This window comes from Arachis stenosperma, chromosome 9, assembly GCF_014773155.1.
Source record: "Arachis stenosperma cultivar V10309 chromosome 9, arast.V10309.gnm1.PFL2, whole genome shotgun sequence".
NCBI lineage: Eukaryota > Viridiplantae > Streptophyta > Magnoliopsida > Fabales > Fabaceae > Arachis > Arachis stenosperma.
In genome coordinates this window covers 5599837-5617520 of record NC_080385.1, presented here as the reverse complement: position 1 = coordinate 5617520, position 17684 = coordinate 5599837, and the positions used below count along the sequence as shown (strand labels likewise).

Sequence of the window (17684 nt, the reverse complement as noted above, 5' to 3'; positions counted from 1 at the left end):
CATTTTATGATTATTATGGTCATTATAGTTTAAAAATTATTTTACTAAGTATAATTATTATTATTTGTGTTTATTAAAAAGCTATTTTTAAGATCAGTTTATTAGTAAGCATTGTTTTTAATATAAATACCTTGTTTTATATTTAGTAAATAAAAAAATATAAAAATATTATTTATACATTAAAATCAGCCACTAAAATTAAAATTAAATGGTTGATCTTTTATCTTGGAGATCTTTTATATTCAAGGCAGGTTGTTCCATTGGATTCAATAGAAGGGAGGGGAAATCCTTTTCTGATTTTCTAATTTTATATACATTAAATGGTATAAAATTTTTCTCTGTTATCCATAATTTTATTTAATTGTTATACATCAACTTTTGAACCTACAGTGAGAAAAAATTAATTTATGAACGTTATATAACTATGAACAATTATAACCAATGTTCTAAAAACCGGTTCGAACCGGGAACCGTTTAACAAATACGGTTCGAACAGAAGGCAAAACCGCTAAATTTAAGAACCAAAATTGAACCGTCGAACCGGCCGGGAACCGGTCGATCGAATCGAACCGTGACCCGGCCGGTTTTTTAAATTTTGTCAAAAACGCTGCGTTTTGATCTAGAAACCAACCCTAGCCTTCAGTCTTCGGTCTCCTCACTCTTCAGTTCACTCCCCTGCAGCCCTCCACTCTCGATTGAACCTATGAACCAGTAAACCAATAACTAGAACGGTTCGATGACCGATTCGATTTTCAGAACCTTGATTATAACTATAAAATATGTAAATTAATTCTATATTTTATCAAAGTAAATCCAGATTAGAATTTATTCACTTCAAATTACTATCTATAGAGTGTGTTACTTTCCTTATGAAATAAATTAAAAATAAAAATATTTTACATATATTAAAAATAACCATCAAATATATATATATATATATATATATATATATAGATATATAATTAAATAATTAACTCCTAAAATAATCAAATGTCATAAACTCATAACAGAGTAAGCAAATATGCAATAAATAAATAATAAAATTTGTTTACAATTGTATCATAAAAAAATTATGAGTTGTTAAATATATATTTCTATTAGTATTTTTACCTGTAATACTATTACGAAAATATAAATTTTTTAAAATTACGTCGATCCTGATATTATAGATTATGACACAAAAAATTTATAGCATTAAACTAATTTTATAAAATAGTTGTAAGGGACAAAAGTCTCTGTCGGCTAAAAAGACCAGAGTCTTAAATAAAATTAAATAATAAGTTTTTTAGTTATTATTTTCAAATGAAAGAGTTTAATTTTTTTTTTACTTAATTTTAATATTTGTTATCTAAAATTTGAAAGAATTTAACGTGTATATTTTTATATTTGATTAGATATTGAGTTTATTGCACAAATAGAAATAATTAATTTTTATACTTACTATTTAAAAATAATATTTTTTCTATATATATAAAAATATAATTAGATATTAATATAAAAAAAAATTATATTGATAGTTATAAAATTAACTCATTTTTTTAAAAACAATTGAATCTTAATTTTAATTTTTAATCACAATATTAGTATTTTTTAAAAAAATTATATGTAATAAATATTTTAAAAAATCTGAAAATATATATTAAAAAGATAAGCAGTAAAAATTTAAAATGAAATAAAAATATGTATATAATAATATTTTTTATTTAAATTATATTATGTTATTAATTTTATTTTTTGTAAAACATAAAGGTAAAGAAAAATAAAGAATGAGAGAAAAGAGAGAGAAAGATAAAGAAAAAGAATGAGAGAGGGAGTTTGTTAATTTTGGAAGTTAAGAAAATTTTTTATTTTAATATTATAATGAAAATATCTGGTGACACATTTTGATTTGTCAAATTATTAATATAAAATATAAATTATAAATTATATATAGAGTGGGAAGGATAAAGAGAAATAGAAAAAAAGAGAGAGGCAGATAAGAAAATATAAGAAGGATGTTTACTAATTTTAGAAGAAAATATTTTCCCTAAATTTTAATAAGAGAGTGTCATGCGACACATTTTAATTATTAAATTAGTTAGTAATATATAAATATAATATATAATATAGCTATATTTCAAATTTAGTATTTCAATTTTAATTTTATTTTAATTTAAATACAATTAGAGAATGTTATGTTGTATATTTTTATTGTTAAATTCGTAATTAGTTATTAATAATGATATATAAGAGAGATAGAGTAAATGAAAAAATGAGAGAGATAGAGAAAGGAAGAGAGAAGAGGGGAGAGTTCTTTAATTTTAGAGGGAAATATTTGATTTCAATTATAATGAGAGAGTAACATACTGACATGTGGCACATTTTGGCCTTAAAATTAGAGATATATAATAGATATCTAATAGTTAATGAGCGACTAATTTTTTATATATGCATAATATAATTGTTAAAAAATACTACATAGATATTAGAAATCAGAAATCAGTCATTAATTAGTTAACAAATAAGAATATTTATTTGTTATTTACAAAAAATAGTTTGAACGTACTGCTATAAAAAGTATTTGATTATTCTGTAACAAGATATTTGATTATTTTAATATAAAATCTTTTATAAGTTTAATTATTTTGATGAAAAATCTTTGACAAGCAAGCTATTCTGATATAAAATGTTAAAATTGAAACTTATTTTTTATGCTGAATATTAAACCAGAACATATCAATTACTTTCAACTGGTTCATCCACAGTCTAACACAAAGAAGGCTAGAAAACAAAAACGACATAACAAATTGCAGTTGTAATTTTATATTTTAAGTTGTCTTACTGTAATCAGTCCCACTCTAACTCAAAGTTAAGCTGCAGATTCGGGGAAAAAAAATTTATTGGCAATGAATCCAAGAGTTCTTCACAATCACTGAGGTTCTCATATTTCTTAGGAGAGCTTCTGACTTTGACATCTTTCAAATCATGCCACCAACATTTCATTTGATGACTTGAACTGCAGCGTCTCTCTTCCTCGTTGTTGCACCTTAGCTTCTCCAATAGTAGCTGTTATTGATTTGACCAATTGACAACTAGAATTAGAGAGGTAAAGGGAGTGAGAGGGTACATGTTTTTTAAGCGTAAAACTAGTTTTTAAAATTTAAAAATCAGATTTTTTTAAAAAGTTGGCTATTTTACTGCATATAGAATTGGTTGATAAACTTTTTCATTATTTTAATATGTATTGATTGATATATAATAAATTAACACAATAGCACTCAGAAAATAGAGTTATCAAACATTTTTAAACTACCGAAACTGAAAGATTCAGAACTAACAACTAAAATCACAAAAAAATCTTTTAGATTTAAAAAATTGGCAAATAAATTTGATGATAATCTTACATAGTATCATGTCAGTCTTTCATATAAAAAAAAAACAAAACTATTTAACAATTTGTCAATTTTGTCAACATAGTAAATCTTTAGAAGGCTACTTTAACCTTTTTATTATCTTTCAAATTATTTTTGTTTTTTCACGAATCAAACCACTGAAAAAATTGATCATGCATTGGAGAATCAAATCAGGAGTTAAGAGGCAATGAATCAATGACAAACCTTAAGGAATATTCTGCTGCATAATTTCAGGTTCAAAGAAATAATAGCCGGACGGAAGCTCCAAAACAAATCATTGATAAGAAGCACACAAAACTCTTCAGTTTCTTCATCTACCGATAACCTCAATTGTTTGATCCTTCGCAAAGGGACTTGAACATTTTGTAGTACATCTTCATGGAACACAATCTGCTCATCGAAAATACAATTCCAACACAAATGGCATCAAATTTCTCCATGTAAAGTTTTATTTTATCAACTAAAACATAATTTGGTAATGTACACTTACAGATGAACCTTTCATGATTCCAAGATACAAGGATACCATAACATTTCTTGGTGCTATGTTCTGGATAAATGCCCTAAGCCTTTTCAAATCCATACGAAATTCTAGTGCGAAGACAACATCAAAATCCACCTGATTTGAACAATTCTCAAAAGATATAGCTGCTGGCATGTGGCTGAATTGTCCAGAATATCTACATGACTCTAAATTCGGCGCATCGATCTTAGCTTCCTTCAACTCTACGCAAGCCTCGAAGGACAAAACCTTGAGGCGAGAACTGGAGATCATTAGGCTCTCAGATGTAACACAACCACTTAATTCCAACCTCTCAAGGAATGGAAACTTGTCAAAAAGTTCAAGCAACCATTGGTTAGAGACAAAAACAGAACTCACAGCCCCTAAAAAAAACCCCTTCAAATTTCTGCACTTGTCTATACTGATATCACAAGGGAACTCTAATTGGTAATTACCAAGCTGAAGATACTCTAAACTCGGCACATCAACAAGAATTTCACGAAATCCAGAAAACTTAGCAGACTTTAGCGTAGGCAAATCATGTACTTTTACATTTTCCAATCCAACACAGTGCTCCAATATTAAGTCCTCAATCATAGGACAACCAGAAATGAGATCTTCAAGCGCTTGTTCATGTCCCAAATAAACATTAACCAAGGACAATATCCGCAACATAGGGAACCTAATTCTGTGATTTACAATCAATTTGTCTGCTCTAATCCTCCCTAACAACACTAATTCAGTTAATGACTTGGCTTTCAGTACATCTGGTGGCAAGTAGTAATAATTATCAACGGCGTGAGAGTCAAATTCACATCCAAAGAAACAGCCAGCAAGTTCAAGTTCAAGCTTTAGCACCTGAATACTACTACTTTCACCTGCTATCTTCATCCACCGGTCGACGAGATGTGGCATGAACCGAGGATGAAAGAACATCATACTCAGGTTAAATTCTTTGATGGCAAAGCCTTGGTGGTGGAACCTAACAAGTGTCCTATCCACAGACTTGAGGAAGCTGTTCGCTTTCCTCCTGTTGTCTTGTATCTTCAGGGGATCTTTTCTATCCTTCAAGTGCACGCGCACGCATCGAGAGCCGTCGAAGACCAAGATGGGGAATGAGGACCATGTTTCATGCCAAGCCTTGGACAAAACACTGGTCCTTGCAGCATCTTTGTAAGGCAATCTTGAAAGAATGTCATGGAGGATTATCTTTGGCAGATCAGAAATTTTGTCCATTTCCTTAATAAGATCTCTGAGCTCCCCTAACAGAAACAATTACTAAGGATTAAATAATGTTCTTCAATTACATTCAATAATTCTATGCTAATAACTTTCATCATAATAGAAGAGAAGGGTCATTGATATATTGAAATGAAAAGTTGTAGTGGGATGCAAGTGTATGAAAAAGCTGTTTGAGTGTAAATTGCATACCAGTGTGTTCAAGAATTGCTGAGACTGAGATCGTTGATGTGCATTGAGATTTTGGTAAAGTGTGAAAAACCTATCTCATCAAGATCTTCATCTGCTATGAATTATTGAATTTAATTTTCAAGCAACTATCTTTCTTTCTTCCCTGCCATTGCCTTGTCATGTCAAATATGAGTCATGAAATATTTCAGGTTAAGGTTTAAAGAACTTTCTCCCGTTTGAAAGTTGTGTAGCATGTAAAACAGTAAAAGGAAGGAGTGGGAGGAGATAGTGGAATTTCGGGGTATAGATGACTCGCCCGTTCTGAAGATCCGGCCCTAACTCGAATATTTTGGAATTAATTTAGTATAATTTTACTGAGTTTAGAATTGAGTAAGAGTTTTAAAAATAGACTCGATTATTATTTAGAGTCAGATTCGAATGAAGGCGAACCCAATTTCACCTACTCTATGTGCACTTTAGGAGGACTAAAAAGGTATATATGTTTTAAATTAATTCTAATAATATGTTATATTAATTATAAACTTATTGTTTTGTTTTTAATCACATTTGTTGAATTAGGAAATAGATAAAAAAAAGCATGAAATTAGAATTTATGAACAAATTCAAGTTCAAGTATGGTTATCAACTCCTCTACAATAAGTATTTTTTCTTCTTTAAAATGTGTGCATCATAATTTTTTGACGAGATAAGCCTCAAAGTAGTCCCTGAAGTTACACTCGAGCCTCAAAGTAATCCCTGAAATTAATAATTCCTCAAATTCGTCCCTGAAATTACACTCCGGGACTCATAATAGTCCTTGAGGGATTTTCCGTTCGTCGGAATCTTAAAACGACGTCGTTTTGAGAAGTTAAAAAAAAAATAAAAATAAAAAACGACGTAGTTTTATGTTTATTAAAAAAAAAAAGAAAAAAATAAAAACACGTTAACCCCCCTCCTCCCTTTCCATTCCCTTCCCCAACTCTTCCCCTTCTCCAACCTACCCTTTTCCCTTCCCCTTCTCTCGCTCACAAGCAAGCTTTCCTCAACCCTCTTTGTCATCGGCCTCCATGGTGCCGCGCCGATCGCCCCTCCTTAACCTACCCTTTCCCCTACCCCTCTTTCACGCTCCCAATCTGCTTCTCCGCACCACCACGAGATCCAAGTGCTCTCTGACCTCACCGTCCAGATTTCACATTTTTTCACTATTTTCAAGCGCTCTGTTAACCACCCCCAACCCTCCGTCGCCACCGTCATCGCTCTCGAGCTCGTCGTACTCGCCGGCGACTCCAAAGCCCACCAACAACTCCACAACGAGGCAGGCGCTCCAAGCCACAAACAGAATGTCTCTCACGGTCAGCTCCAGGCGCTCTCCATTGTCCCGACTGACAACCCCTCCCTACTTGTCGCCGTCTGCTCTCTGTTCTCCTCTTTGTCTTCCTCTGCATTCTTCTTCTCTTCTTTGTGGCAAAGGTGAGTTTTTATTATTTTTTTAGTTATTTAATTATTATTGTTTAATATTTTAGATGATTATTGCTGCTGGTGATTATGTTTTAATGTAGTTGCCAATGTTGATTTTTTGTTATTTTTGATTCTGTAATTGTTGCTATTTTTTTGTGATTGTTGCTACTTAGGTTGATTGATGCTTGTTATTTAGATTAATTGATCTTTTCTAATTGTTGTTGGTTTTTGTGATTTTTTGTAATTGTTAATTTTCTTAACTCTGTGATTTTTGTTGGTTCTGATGATGTTGTTCTTGTTGCTATTATGAAATTGAAGAGGAAGTAGAAGAACAGTGAAGAAGAGAATTGGTGAAGATAAGGATTAGTTTTTTTTAACAAATATAAAACGACGTCGTATTGGGGATTTGATTTTTTTTTTAATTAAATACAAAACGATGTCGTTTTGGTCCAGCTCAGTTTTCTGGTAGCAAGGATAGACGGAAATTATTTCAAGGACTACTATGAGTCTCGGAGTGCAATTTCAGGGACGAATTTGAGGAATTATTAACTTCAGGGATTACTTCGAGGCTCGAGTGCAACTTCAGGGACTACTTTGAGGCTTATCTCTTTTTTGACATAACATTTATCAAGATCCGGACTTCATCTAGTAGATATCTGGTTTTAGTGTGGCCCAAAAGTAGTGTGATTTTATTGGGTTTATGATCGGATATGGGTCTCAATTTAGGGTCGGGTCTGGATCAAAGTGAATTTAGTTTCATCCGACCATGTACACCCCAATGATATTTTTTTTCCCCAAAGATAGTAGGTTATATTTCATTAATTATTGAAAAATAAAATACAAAGATTTCCAAAAGTAGGACAGCATAATAAAAGGTGGAGATTTCCCAAAAAACACTACACTGAAGGTATTCATCCAACGGTGCGTGGTTGAAAAATGAAGAAAAATCTTAAAGAAGAAAGAATGATAAATCAAATTGAATGCAATTAAGAGCTTGCCTCATGGAGATGACGACCTAAACTGGGAGTTCTTTGGATTTCACGAAGCAACTTGACAGAGTTTGCTAGAATGGCAGACGGCATAGAAGTAGAACCTTCAAAAATCAACTGGTTGCGAGCTTTCCAGCAGTTCTAGCAAATGATGGCAAGCAATTGAGGATTATGGTCAGCATTCTTCAATGGGTTAAGTGTCTCTATTGATGTAGTTCACCATGTCCAAAAGTCGTTAGGACTCTGAGGGGGAAGACGGTCACAAAGATAACTCTGAGACCATACGTCTTTAATTATAGAGCAATCGATCAAACAATGAGTAACTGTTTCTGTTGCTTCATGACAGCAGGGACATATTGGTGATATAGATGGAATGCAGTGATGAATCTGAGCAAGCACCGGAAGCTGGCTATGGAGAGCTTTCCAGATAAATAGCTTAATTTTGTGAGGCAAGTTCAACTTTCATAGATCAATCCACGATTTTTTCTGCTGCATATAATTAGGGCAAAGCTCTAGAGGCAGATGATAAAATAAATAGCTAATTCTGTAACCTGAAGCTGTATCATATTGCTTGAATTTGTTCAAATCCCATTGCAATTTGTCCCTACTCTGCTGAATTTTAATTGACAAAATCATGTTTGCAACGTCTTGGGAAAATAATTCTTGAATGAGATTCTGATTCTAATTTCTATCTTCAAAAATTAGATCTTTAACTTTTGGAACCAACTCAGAAATAGCCTGTCTATTTGGCATGTCAGAAATCATTAAAGGATACGGAGGAGACAGCCAAGGATCCTCAAAGGTTCGGATATTCGCTCCGGTACCCACAGCTCAATTAATACCTTTTTCAACAATCTTTCGGCCTTCTAGTATACTCCTCCATCCCCAAGAAGGTAAGATTCTAATTTCTACCGTTGTAGCATTACCATTGCTAAAGTATTTACCTCTTAGGATTTTGGATAATAAGGAAGTAGGCTGTGTTACGAGTCGCCAAAACTATTTGCCTAAAAGCTCCAGATTTTGGATTCTGAAATCTTTAAATCCAAGGCCTCCTTCTTTTCGTGGACGAGTCATAGTGTCCCAACTAATCCAAGCCATCCGCCTTTCAGAACCTTTTTGTCCCCACCAGAACTGAGAAAGTAGAGAGTGAATTTTCGAAATTAAACCATCAGGCAACTTGAAGCAAGACAATGTATAAATAGGAATAGCTTCTCCCACTGCCTTAAGAAATACGTGTCTACCACCTGACGATAGAAGATTGCATTTCCACCCTTGGATTCTTTTTCGAACCTTTTCTTTGATCATACTAAAAGAAGCCTTTTTTGATTTAGAGACTGTAGAAGGCAAACCAAGGTATTTATCCTGAGCCCCAATATGATTAATATTCATAGAGTAAGCCAGTAGTGTACGAGTAGTGGAGGGAGTGTTGTGGCTAAATAATGCAACAGATTTATTAAGATTTACCCTCTGGCCACTGATGCTTTCATAAGAATTCAATAAATGCAGGATATTTGAACATACTTCAGGATTAGTCTTACAGAATAAGATGGAATTATCAGCAAAGAGGAGGTGGTTGATCTTGGGACATCGCCTATGTATCTGAAGATCCTGAATTAGTCTGTTTTGTTCTGCCTTGTGTGGCAAGAAGGAGAGACCTTCTGCACAGAAAAGAAAAAGATAGGGAGATAGAGGATCTCCTTGTCGAATACCTCTATTTGGTTTGAAGAAACCATAAGGTTGTCCTTCCACAATAACAGAATAAGAAACAGTTGTCACTAATTCTCGAATCCATATTATCCACCGGGAGTCAAAACCAAACTTCTCCAATATAAACCAAAGAAAGTGTCATTCCACCCTATCATATGCCTTACTCATATCTAATTTTAGTGCCATTTCATTTTCGAATCCTCTTTTTTTATTCTTCAAGTAATGCATACACTCGTGAGCAATTAGGATATTATCAGAGATTAATCTGCCTTTAATAAAAGCACTGTGGGTAGGGCTAATTAGTCTATTTATCATACCCTAAAGTCTATGTACAAATACTTTGGAGATAATCTTGTAAAAGACTGAAGATAGGCTTATTGGTCTTACCTGAGTCATATCTTTAGCATTAGAAATCTTGGGAATAAGACAGATCTGAGTGTGGTTAAAACCCTTCAAAATTCTGCCCCCTGAAAAGAAGCTCTTAACTGTTCGAAACATATCACCACTAAGTATGTTCTAGAAGCTTTGAAAAAATTTTGCTGTTATACCATCATCTCCTGGAGCACTTTGAGGATGAATGCTAAATATTGCACGTTTTACTTCCTCCATAGTCACTGGTCTTTGAAGCCTATAGTTCATGTGAGCTGTAACCTTAGGTTCAAAATCAGTAAACAGAGGTTTAGGGTTCTCATGACAAGTGGAGGAAAAGATATCCTTGAAATAAGATTTAGCCACAGAAGCAATACCAGCATTTGAAGTAGCCACTTCACCATCACTGCCAGTTAGTTGCCAAATTCTATTCCTTCGGGTTCGATTTCTAAATTTTTGATGGAAGAAAGCTGTATTCTGATCACCGGATTTGAGCCATTTGACTCTAGACTTATCTTTCTAATAAGATTTCTCATTTTGCAATACTTTTTCAAGTTTGTCCTCTATTTTTAAAATGATGTAGCCTCCATGAATTCCTGATAAACGAAGTTCCTCTAATTCAGACGGTAGTAAATCAATCTCCACCTTCGAATTAGATATGTGTTCTTGCTACCATCTGACAACCCTATGCCGACAACGCTTTATTTTTTGAGCTAGCATATACATGGCTGAACCATCAATCTGTTCGTGCCAAACCTCTCTAACAATCTACCTTATTTCATCATTAGAACACCATCTTTCTTGGAATTTGAATCGGCGTTTAGATATCTCAGTTCTCAGATTAGAGTCTAAGAGAAGAGGGGAGTGATTCGAGCCTGATTCTCACAGTCTAAGAACCGTTGCATTGGGATAGAGTTGCTGCCAATCAACTCCTACCAGGAATTGGTTCAGTCTTTCCTATTTCAACTTATCACCCCTCCGTCTATTCGACCAAGTGAATGGTCTTCCAATCATACCAATATCAATCAGGGAATTATCATCAATAAAACTGTTAAAGGTTTTAATAGAAGAAGGAGATTTAGCACACCCACCTGCTTTCTCCAATTGATTAGAAATGGCATTAAAATCACCCATTAACACAACCTTACCATCAAACTGTTGGGTGACTGAAGTTAATTAAGCAAACTGAGTCATTCTATGTTGATCATTTGAACTGAGATAAACACCTAGAATACCATAGGGATCATTAGAACCAGCTGTCAGAACTGATGCCGCAATAAAGAATCTACCATGCTGTAATATCTGAACAGTGCAACCATCCCTCCATGCCATTGCCAAACCCCCTGATAATCCATTCGGATCCACAATAAACCATTTCTTGAAATCACAAGATCTTAGTTTTTCTCCAACTTGTCGAGATTGATTTTTTGTTTCACAGATAAAACCAACCTCAGGGGAGTAGGATTTGCAAATCCCTTTAAGATTGTGGATTGTCAGTGGTCTCACCAAACCCTGACAATTCCACGAGAGCAGTTTCATATTTCTTTCGGTGCCACTTGAAGGCTGGCACCCTCCATCGTCATAGCATCAGAGACAATATCATTGAGACAAATTTTCTTTGAAATATCTTCAGTACCATTACCTCCACTCCTCCGTTTGAAACCTATCACAACTTTTTGGCAAGTTGTTTCAGGTTTGGCTTTTTGTTCTTCTTTTTAAACTTGGATATGACGTTGTTATTGTGTTGGACATTATTCATGGGATAGGATATCTCCAATAAAGCATTAGAAGAAGAATTAGTATTGTACCTATGTTTTCTGATTCACCCTCATTTTCTGTTCTAGAACCCGAATTGGCAGCAATTTTTTCATTATTCTATTTTTTCTGATCATCTTGCACACTTATTTTGAGAAACTATCAAAAAGCCAAGTAGGTGGAGATTTTTCTTCGGTTGAGCTGGAATAGAACCATCTCGAGATTGGTTAGGATTGAAAGAAGCTCTCTTTTTAGTTAAACGCCTACTGACTTGATCTGCCTTAATCCATTCATCAACTCTATCTTTCTTGATATTGTTTTGAGCAGAATCATCAATAAAAAATTGGCAGTTCTTAGATTCATGCCCCAATTTTGCACAATAAATACAGAACACACCTATACGTTCATAGCGTACTCCAATTTCCAGTATTTTCTGATTAGGATCAAGCAATTTCAGTGTATCCCTCACTCTTTTATCACCGTTCCACTTTAGTCTTCATTATGTGTGTATCTTTGCCTCTAACTTCTAATAGAGCAACATCTTCAATTTGACTTAAGTCTCCCACCCAATTTTTGACCAATCTCAAGCATTTTATATTGTTCAGGCAATCCCCAAAATTGTGCCCATACAAGAAAAGAAGAGATGTGATTATCCTCCATGTTTATTGACTGCTTCCATCTGCGAACATGAATAACAAAACTCTTGAATAACCAAGCCGAACCCCTCGCAATTCTAGTCAAATCAGAGTCATTCTGAAAGAAAAATTGAAACTGGTTCCTGGATTTTTCGACTACTCTAAATTCTTCTGGTTTATTCCATATTGCATAGAGAGCTCCTTCCATGGTACCTACGAAAAAGATCCGATCTGAAAAAATTCTTTCGGACAGACTCCGTATGCATGCTTGAATTCCTTAAAAACATCTTCATAAGCTAAAACGATCAAATCATCCTCCTGATCACTATCAATTATATGAGGGATCTGAGTCTCTGTTTTGTTGCTCATGTGTAGAGAAAATCAGAATTGGTATTTAATGATTCAGAGAGAAATAAAATATATGGAATAAGTGAATTAGAAAACGGAATGAATTAAAAGAAGAATGAATTGGAGAGAAAACGAAAATTAGGGAGTTAAATGGAAAAAAAATTAAAAGAGAAAAGTAGAAGATGGAAAAAACTTTGATGAAGAAAAGACAAAGAAAGGTATAACCATGAAAGCGGCGCAATAAAACCCTAACAAAGCGTGAACGGGCGCTAGACGAGGAGTACGTACTCCCGCGATGTGTCATGGGAGTAAAAGATTATTGTAAATAGACCCCAATGATATTAACCAAAACTTAAAATAATATTTTTATATTTAACAATAAAAAATAAACAAAGTTATATTACCAATAAAATGTATTATTTTTTTATTAATATTTGACTAATTTTAATTTCTAAAGCTTAAATTCTAAATATTAAATATTAATAGTACAAAAATAAAATAATTTATATTAATAAAAGATTACTTCCTTAATATTTTTCTAAAAGCTAATTATAAAATAGAGTATTATTTTTGAATTGTCAACCACAACATTAAATTCGAAACAAGTAAGATTAATACTAGCGAAGGACATATTTGCTAATGCCACAAAAGATTTAGAATCTTGATAAGTAAAAGTAATCAAACTCGGAGCATTAATCCATGCATTCTCCAAATTAGAACACCAAGCAATCTTTAAAACTTTAAGTTGCACCACTGGAAAGATGCATATCTCTAGATAGAACGAATTTCGTTAATTTCAGTTTCTCAAGGCCATAAAATGTATGGAAAAGTTCAAGAAACCACATGCTTGTGAGAATCAAATTGTTTGGGTATTGAAAGCCTAGATATTTTACATTTGAGCACGTACATGTATTCCTATTAGCGGTTCTATTGTTAAGAGTAATTCACTAAAAAAATATAAAATGAGAAGACATATAATCTAATTTAACTTGAAGGCATCAACTTAGTAAGTCTCTCGTCTTATTAATTTAATATAGTAATTAAATTGAAAAAAAAGTTTGATATATAATAATTTAGCTAATTAAATCAAAAACCTTCAATAATTGGAAAGTATATATATAATCCAAATTAAAATTAAGGAGAACTAAAAAGACAACAATATCATATACTAGATAAGCACAGTTTGTCACTACATAGTTTTCAAGAGCTGAAAGCCTGAAACATTCTCGCCATCATAGTAGTAAAAATTTGTCACTACTTTCCACCATCTCAGTCTAATATGCAAAATTATTATGCTAATTTTTCTGCTTTTAGTCATAGTAGTAGAATATTAGGGATGCAACAACCACAAGCAATGATTCATAATAGGTCTTCGATTGCAGTTGGACCTGGGTATCTTCATAATGTATTGTTGGGAAACCAAATCATGAATCCTCAATGCAGCATGAATTAGTTGATGCTGGGACCGGCGTTGATGCCGCCACCGGACAGAGAAGTACTGCCGCCAAAAGAGTTGAGTTTAGGTTAAAATATAAATCCAAGCCAAGCAAATAAATAACCACCAGGCAATGTTGTAGCATTGCATGAATTACAATTATATAGCTTATAATTCTATCATCACGTTTAAGTTTAAGTATACGTTTCTTGCTTTAACAGGTCTAGGGAATAACAAACCTCAAAGAGAGATCGAATTGACTATCCATGTGGTAATTTTCTAATGTATGCTTGATATAAATAGATGAAAATATTGTTAGATTTTATTATCATATACTAGGATTATTATAGTTTCTGTTGACAAGTATTTGAGTTAATTAATATATTTATTTACTTATTTATTATATTAATTGTAAGGATTGGTGGTTAGGTGAAGTAAAACTCTTACTTTTACTTTATTAACATTAATTTTTAAATATAATTTTTTTAAAATTATAGCATATGATAAATTAAAATAAGGCATGATTTGATAAAGCTTTTTAAGAAGATATTTATACTTGTAAATACATCATTTTTTTACATGATAAATTAAAACCGATTGTGTATATGTGTTTGTAGTTTTAAAAAATTAAAAGTTTTGAAAGCACGTAAGAATATTTTGGGAAAATTAGTTTATACTTATTCAAAATATTAAAAAGTCTAAAATATATAAAAAATGTTCAAATGTAAAGTTCCATTCAGAATCAAAATTTTCTCTCATTTTATGAAATTTAGATATGAATGTTAAAGCAGAACATATCAATTACTTTCAACTGGTTCATCAACAGTTCAACACAAAGAAGGCAAGAAAACAAAAACGACATAATAAATTGCAGTTGTAATTTTATATATTTAAAACTGAAGTTGTCTTACTGTAATGAGTCCCACTCTAACTCAAAGTTAAGCCGCAAAGCCCGGAAAGAAAAATTTATTGGCAATGAATCCAAGAGTGCTTCACAATCACTGAGGTTCTCATATTTCTCAGGATAGCTTCTGACTTTGACATCTTTCAAATCATGCCACCAACATTTCATTTGACTTGAACTGCAGCATCTCTCTTCCTCGTTGTGGCACCTTAGCTTCTCCAATAGTAGCTGTTGTTGATTTGGCCAATTCACAACTAGAATTAGAGAGGTGAAGGGGGTGGGAGAGTACGTGTTTTTTAAGCGTAAAACTAGTTTTTAAAATTTAAAAATCAGAATTTTTTAAAAGGTTGGCTATATAGAATTGGTTCATAAACTTTCTCAAACCACTGAAAAAATTGATCATGCATTGGACAATCAAATCAGGAGTTAAGGGGCAATGAATCAATGACAAACCTTAAGGAATATTCTGCTGCAAAGTCTCACGTTCAAAGAAATAATAGCAGGACGGAAGCTCCAAAACAAATCATTCATAAGAAGCACACACAACTCTTCAGTTTCTTCAGCTACCGATAACCTCAATTCTTTGATCCTTGGCAAAGGGACTCGAACATTTTGTAGTACATCTTCATTGAACACAATCTGCTCATCCAAAATACAATTCCAACACAAATGACATCAAAGTTCTCCATGTAAACTTTTATTTTAGCAACTAAAACATAATTTGGTAATGTACACTTACAGATGAACCTCTCATGATTCCAAGATACAAGGATACCATAACATTTCTTGGTGGCATGTTCTGAAAAAATGCTCTAAGCCTTTTCAAATCCATACGAGATACTAGTCGGAAGCCTAAATCAAAATCCACCTGATTTGAACAATTCACAAAAGATATAGCTGCTGGCATGTGGCTGGATTTTCCAGAATATCTACATGACTCTAAATTCGGCGCATCGATCTTAGCTTCCTTCAACTCTAAGCAAGCCTCGAAGGACAAAACCTTGAGGCGAGAACTGGAGATCATTAGGCTCTCAGATGTAACACAACCACTTAATTCCAACTTCTCAAGCAAAGGAAACTTGTCAAAAAGTTCACGCAACCATTGGTTAGAGACGAAAACAGAACTCACAGCCTCTAAAATAAACACCTTCAAATTTCTGCACTTGTCTATACTGATATCACAAGGGAACTCTAATTTGTCATTACCAAGTTCAAGATACTCTAGACTCGGTACATCAACATGAATTTCACGAAATCCAGAAAACATAGCAGACTTTAGCTTAGGCAAATCATGTACTTTTACAATTTCCAATCCAACACAGTGCTCCAATACTAAGTCCTCAATCATAGGACAACCAGAAATGAGATCTTCAAGCGCTTGTTCATGTCCCAAATAAACATAAACTAAGGACAATATCCGCAACATAGGGAACCTAATTCTGTGATTTACAATCAATTTGTCTGCTCTAATCTTCCCTGACAACACTAATTCAGTTAATGACTTGGCTTTCAGTACATCTGGTGGCAAGTAGTAATAATTATCAACCGCGTGTGAGTCAAACTCACATCCAAAGAAACTGTCAGCAAGTTGAAGTTCAAGCTTTAGCACCTGAATACTACTACTTTCACCTACTATCTTCATCCACCGGTCGACGAGATGTGGCATGAACTGAGGATGGAAGAACATCATACTCAGGTTAAATTCTTTGATGGCAAAGCCGTGGTGGTGGAACCTAACAAGTGTCCTGTCCACAGAGTTGAAGAACCTGTTCACTTTCCTCCTGTTGTCTTGTATCTTCAGGGGATTTTTTCTATCCTTCAAGTGCACGTGCACACATCGAGAGCCGTCGAAGACCAAGATGGGAAATGAGGACCATGTTTCATGCCAAGCCTTGGACAAAACACTGGTCCTTGCAGCATCTTCGTAAGGCAACCTTGAAAGAATGTCATGGAGGATTATCTTTGGCAGATCAGAAATTTTGTCCATTTCCTTAATAAAATCTCTGAGCTCCCCTAACAGAAACAATTACTAAGGATTAAATAATGTTCTACAATTACATTCAATAATTCTATGCTAATAACTTTCATCATAATAGAAGAGAAGGGTCATTGATATATTGAAATGAAAAGTTGTAGTGGGATGCAAGTGTATGAAAAAGCTGTTTGAGTGTAAATTGCATACCAGTGTGTTCAAGAATTGCTGAGACTGAGATCGTTGATGTGCATTGAGATTTTGGTAAAGTGTGGAAAACCTATCTCATCAAGATCTTCATCTGCTATGAATTATTGAATATATTCTTCAAGCAACTATCTTCTTTCTTCCCTGCCAGTGCCTTGTCATGTCAAATATGAGTCATGAAATATTTCAGGTTAAGGTTTAAAGAACTTTCTCCCGTTTGAAAGTTGTGTAGCATGTAAAACAGTAAAAGGAAGGAGCGGGAGGAGATAGTGGAATTTAGGGGTACACATGAGCCGGATAGTCGGAAGATTCGGCCCTAACTCGAATATTTTAGGATTAATTTGGTGTGATTTTATTAGGTACAAAATTGGATAAAAATTTTAAAAATAGATTCGATTTTTATTTAGAGTTGGATCCGAATTAAGGCAAACCCAGTTTCACCCATTCTATGTGCATCTTAGAGCTACTAAAAAGGTATATATGTTTTAAATTAATTCTATTATTATGTAATATTAATTATAAGATTATTGTTTTGTTTTTAATAACATTTGTTGAATTAGGAAATAAATAAAAAAAGGCATGAAATTAGAATTTATGAACA

At 33.3% G+C, this 17684-nt stretch overlaps 2 protein-coding genes across 4 annotated transcripts; both read right to left on the bottom strand.

The window, feature by feature from the left end:
* Positions 1 to 2700: 2700 nt before the first annotated feature.
* On the bottom strand, positions 2701 to 5559 carry LOC130951236 (putative F-box/FBD/LRR-repeat protein At4g00315). Of its 2 annotated transcripts, none has more exons than XM_057879880.1 (4): positions 5326 to 5559; positions 3883 to 5156; positions 3597 to 3782; positions 2701 to 3045 (listed from the first exon to the last, which is right to left on the bottom strand). In XM_057879880.1, the coding sequence occupies exons 2-4, from the start codon at positions 5128 to 5130 to the stop codon at positions 2827 to 2829; spliced, it is 1653 nt and encodes a 550-aa protein (XP_057735863.1). In that variant the 5' UTR covers positions 5131 to 5156; positions 5326 to 5559; the 3' UTR covers positions 2701 to 2826. The 2 variants fall into 2 exon arrangements, with proteins under 2 accessions (XP_057735863.1, XP_057735864.1); XM_057879881.1 differs by having other exon boundaries at positions 3883 to 5146.
* An 8147-nt stretch (positions 5560 to 13706) lies between these two features.
* On the bottom strand, positions 13707 to 17306 carry LOC130947673 (putative F-box/FBD/LRR-repeat protein At4g00315). Of its 2 annotated transcripts, none has more exons than XM_057876375.1 (5): positions 17087 to 17306; positions 15644 to 16917; positions 15358 to 15543; positions 14912 to 15132; positions 13707 to 14063 (listed from the first exon to the last, which is right to left on the bottom strand). In XM_057876375.1, the coding sequence occupies exons 2-5, from the start codon at positions 16889 to 16891 to the stop codon at positions 14015 to 14017; spliced, it is 1704 nt and encodes a 567-aa protein (XP_057732358.1). In that variant the 5' UTR covers positions 16892 to 16917; positions 17087 to 17306; the 3' UTR covers positions 13707 to 14014. The 2 variants fall into 2 exon arrangements, with proteins under 2 accessions (XP_057732358.1, XP_057732359.1); XM_057876376.1 differs by having other exon boundaries at positions 15644 to 16907.
* Between the last annotated feature and the right edge of the window lie 378 nt (positions 17307 to 17684).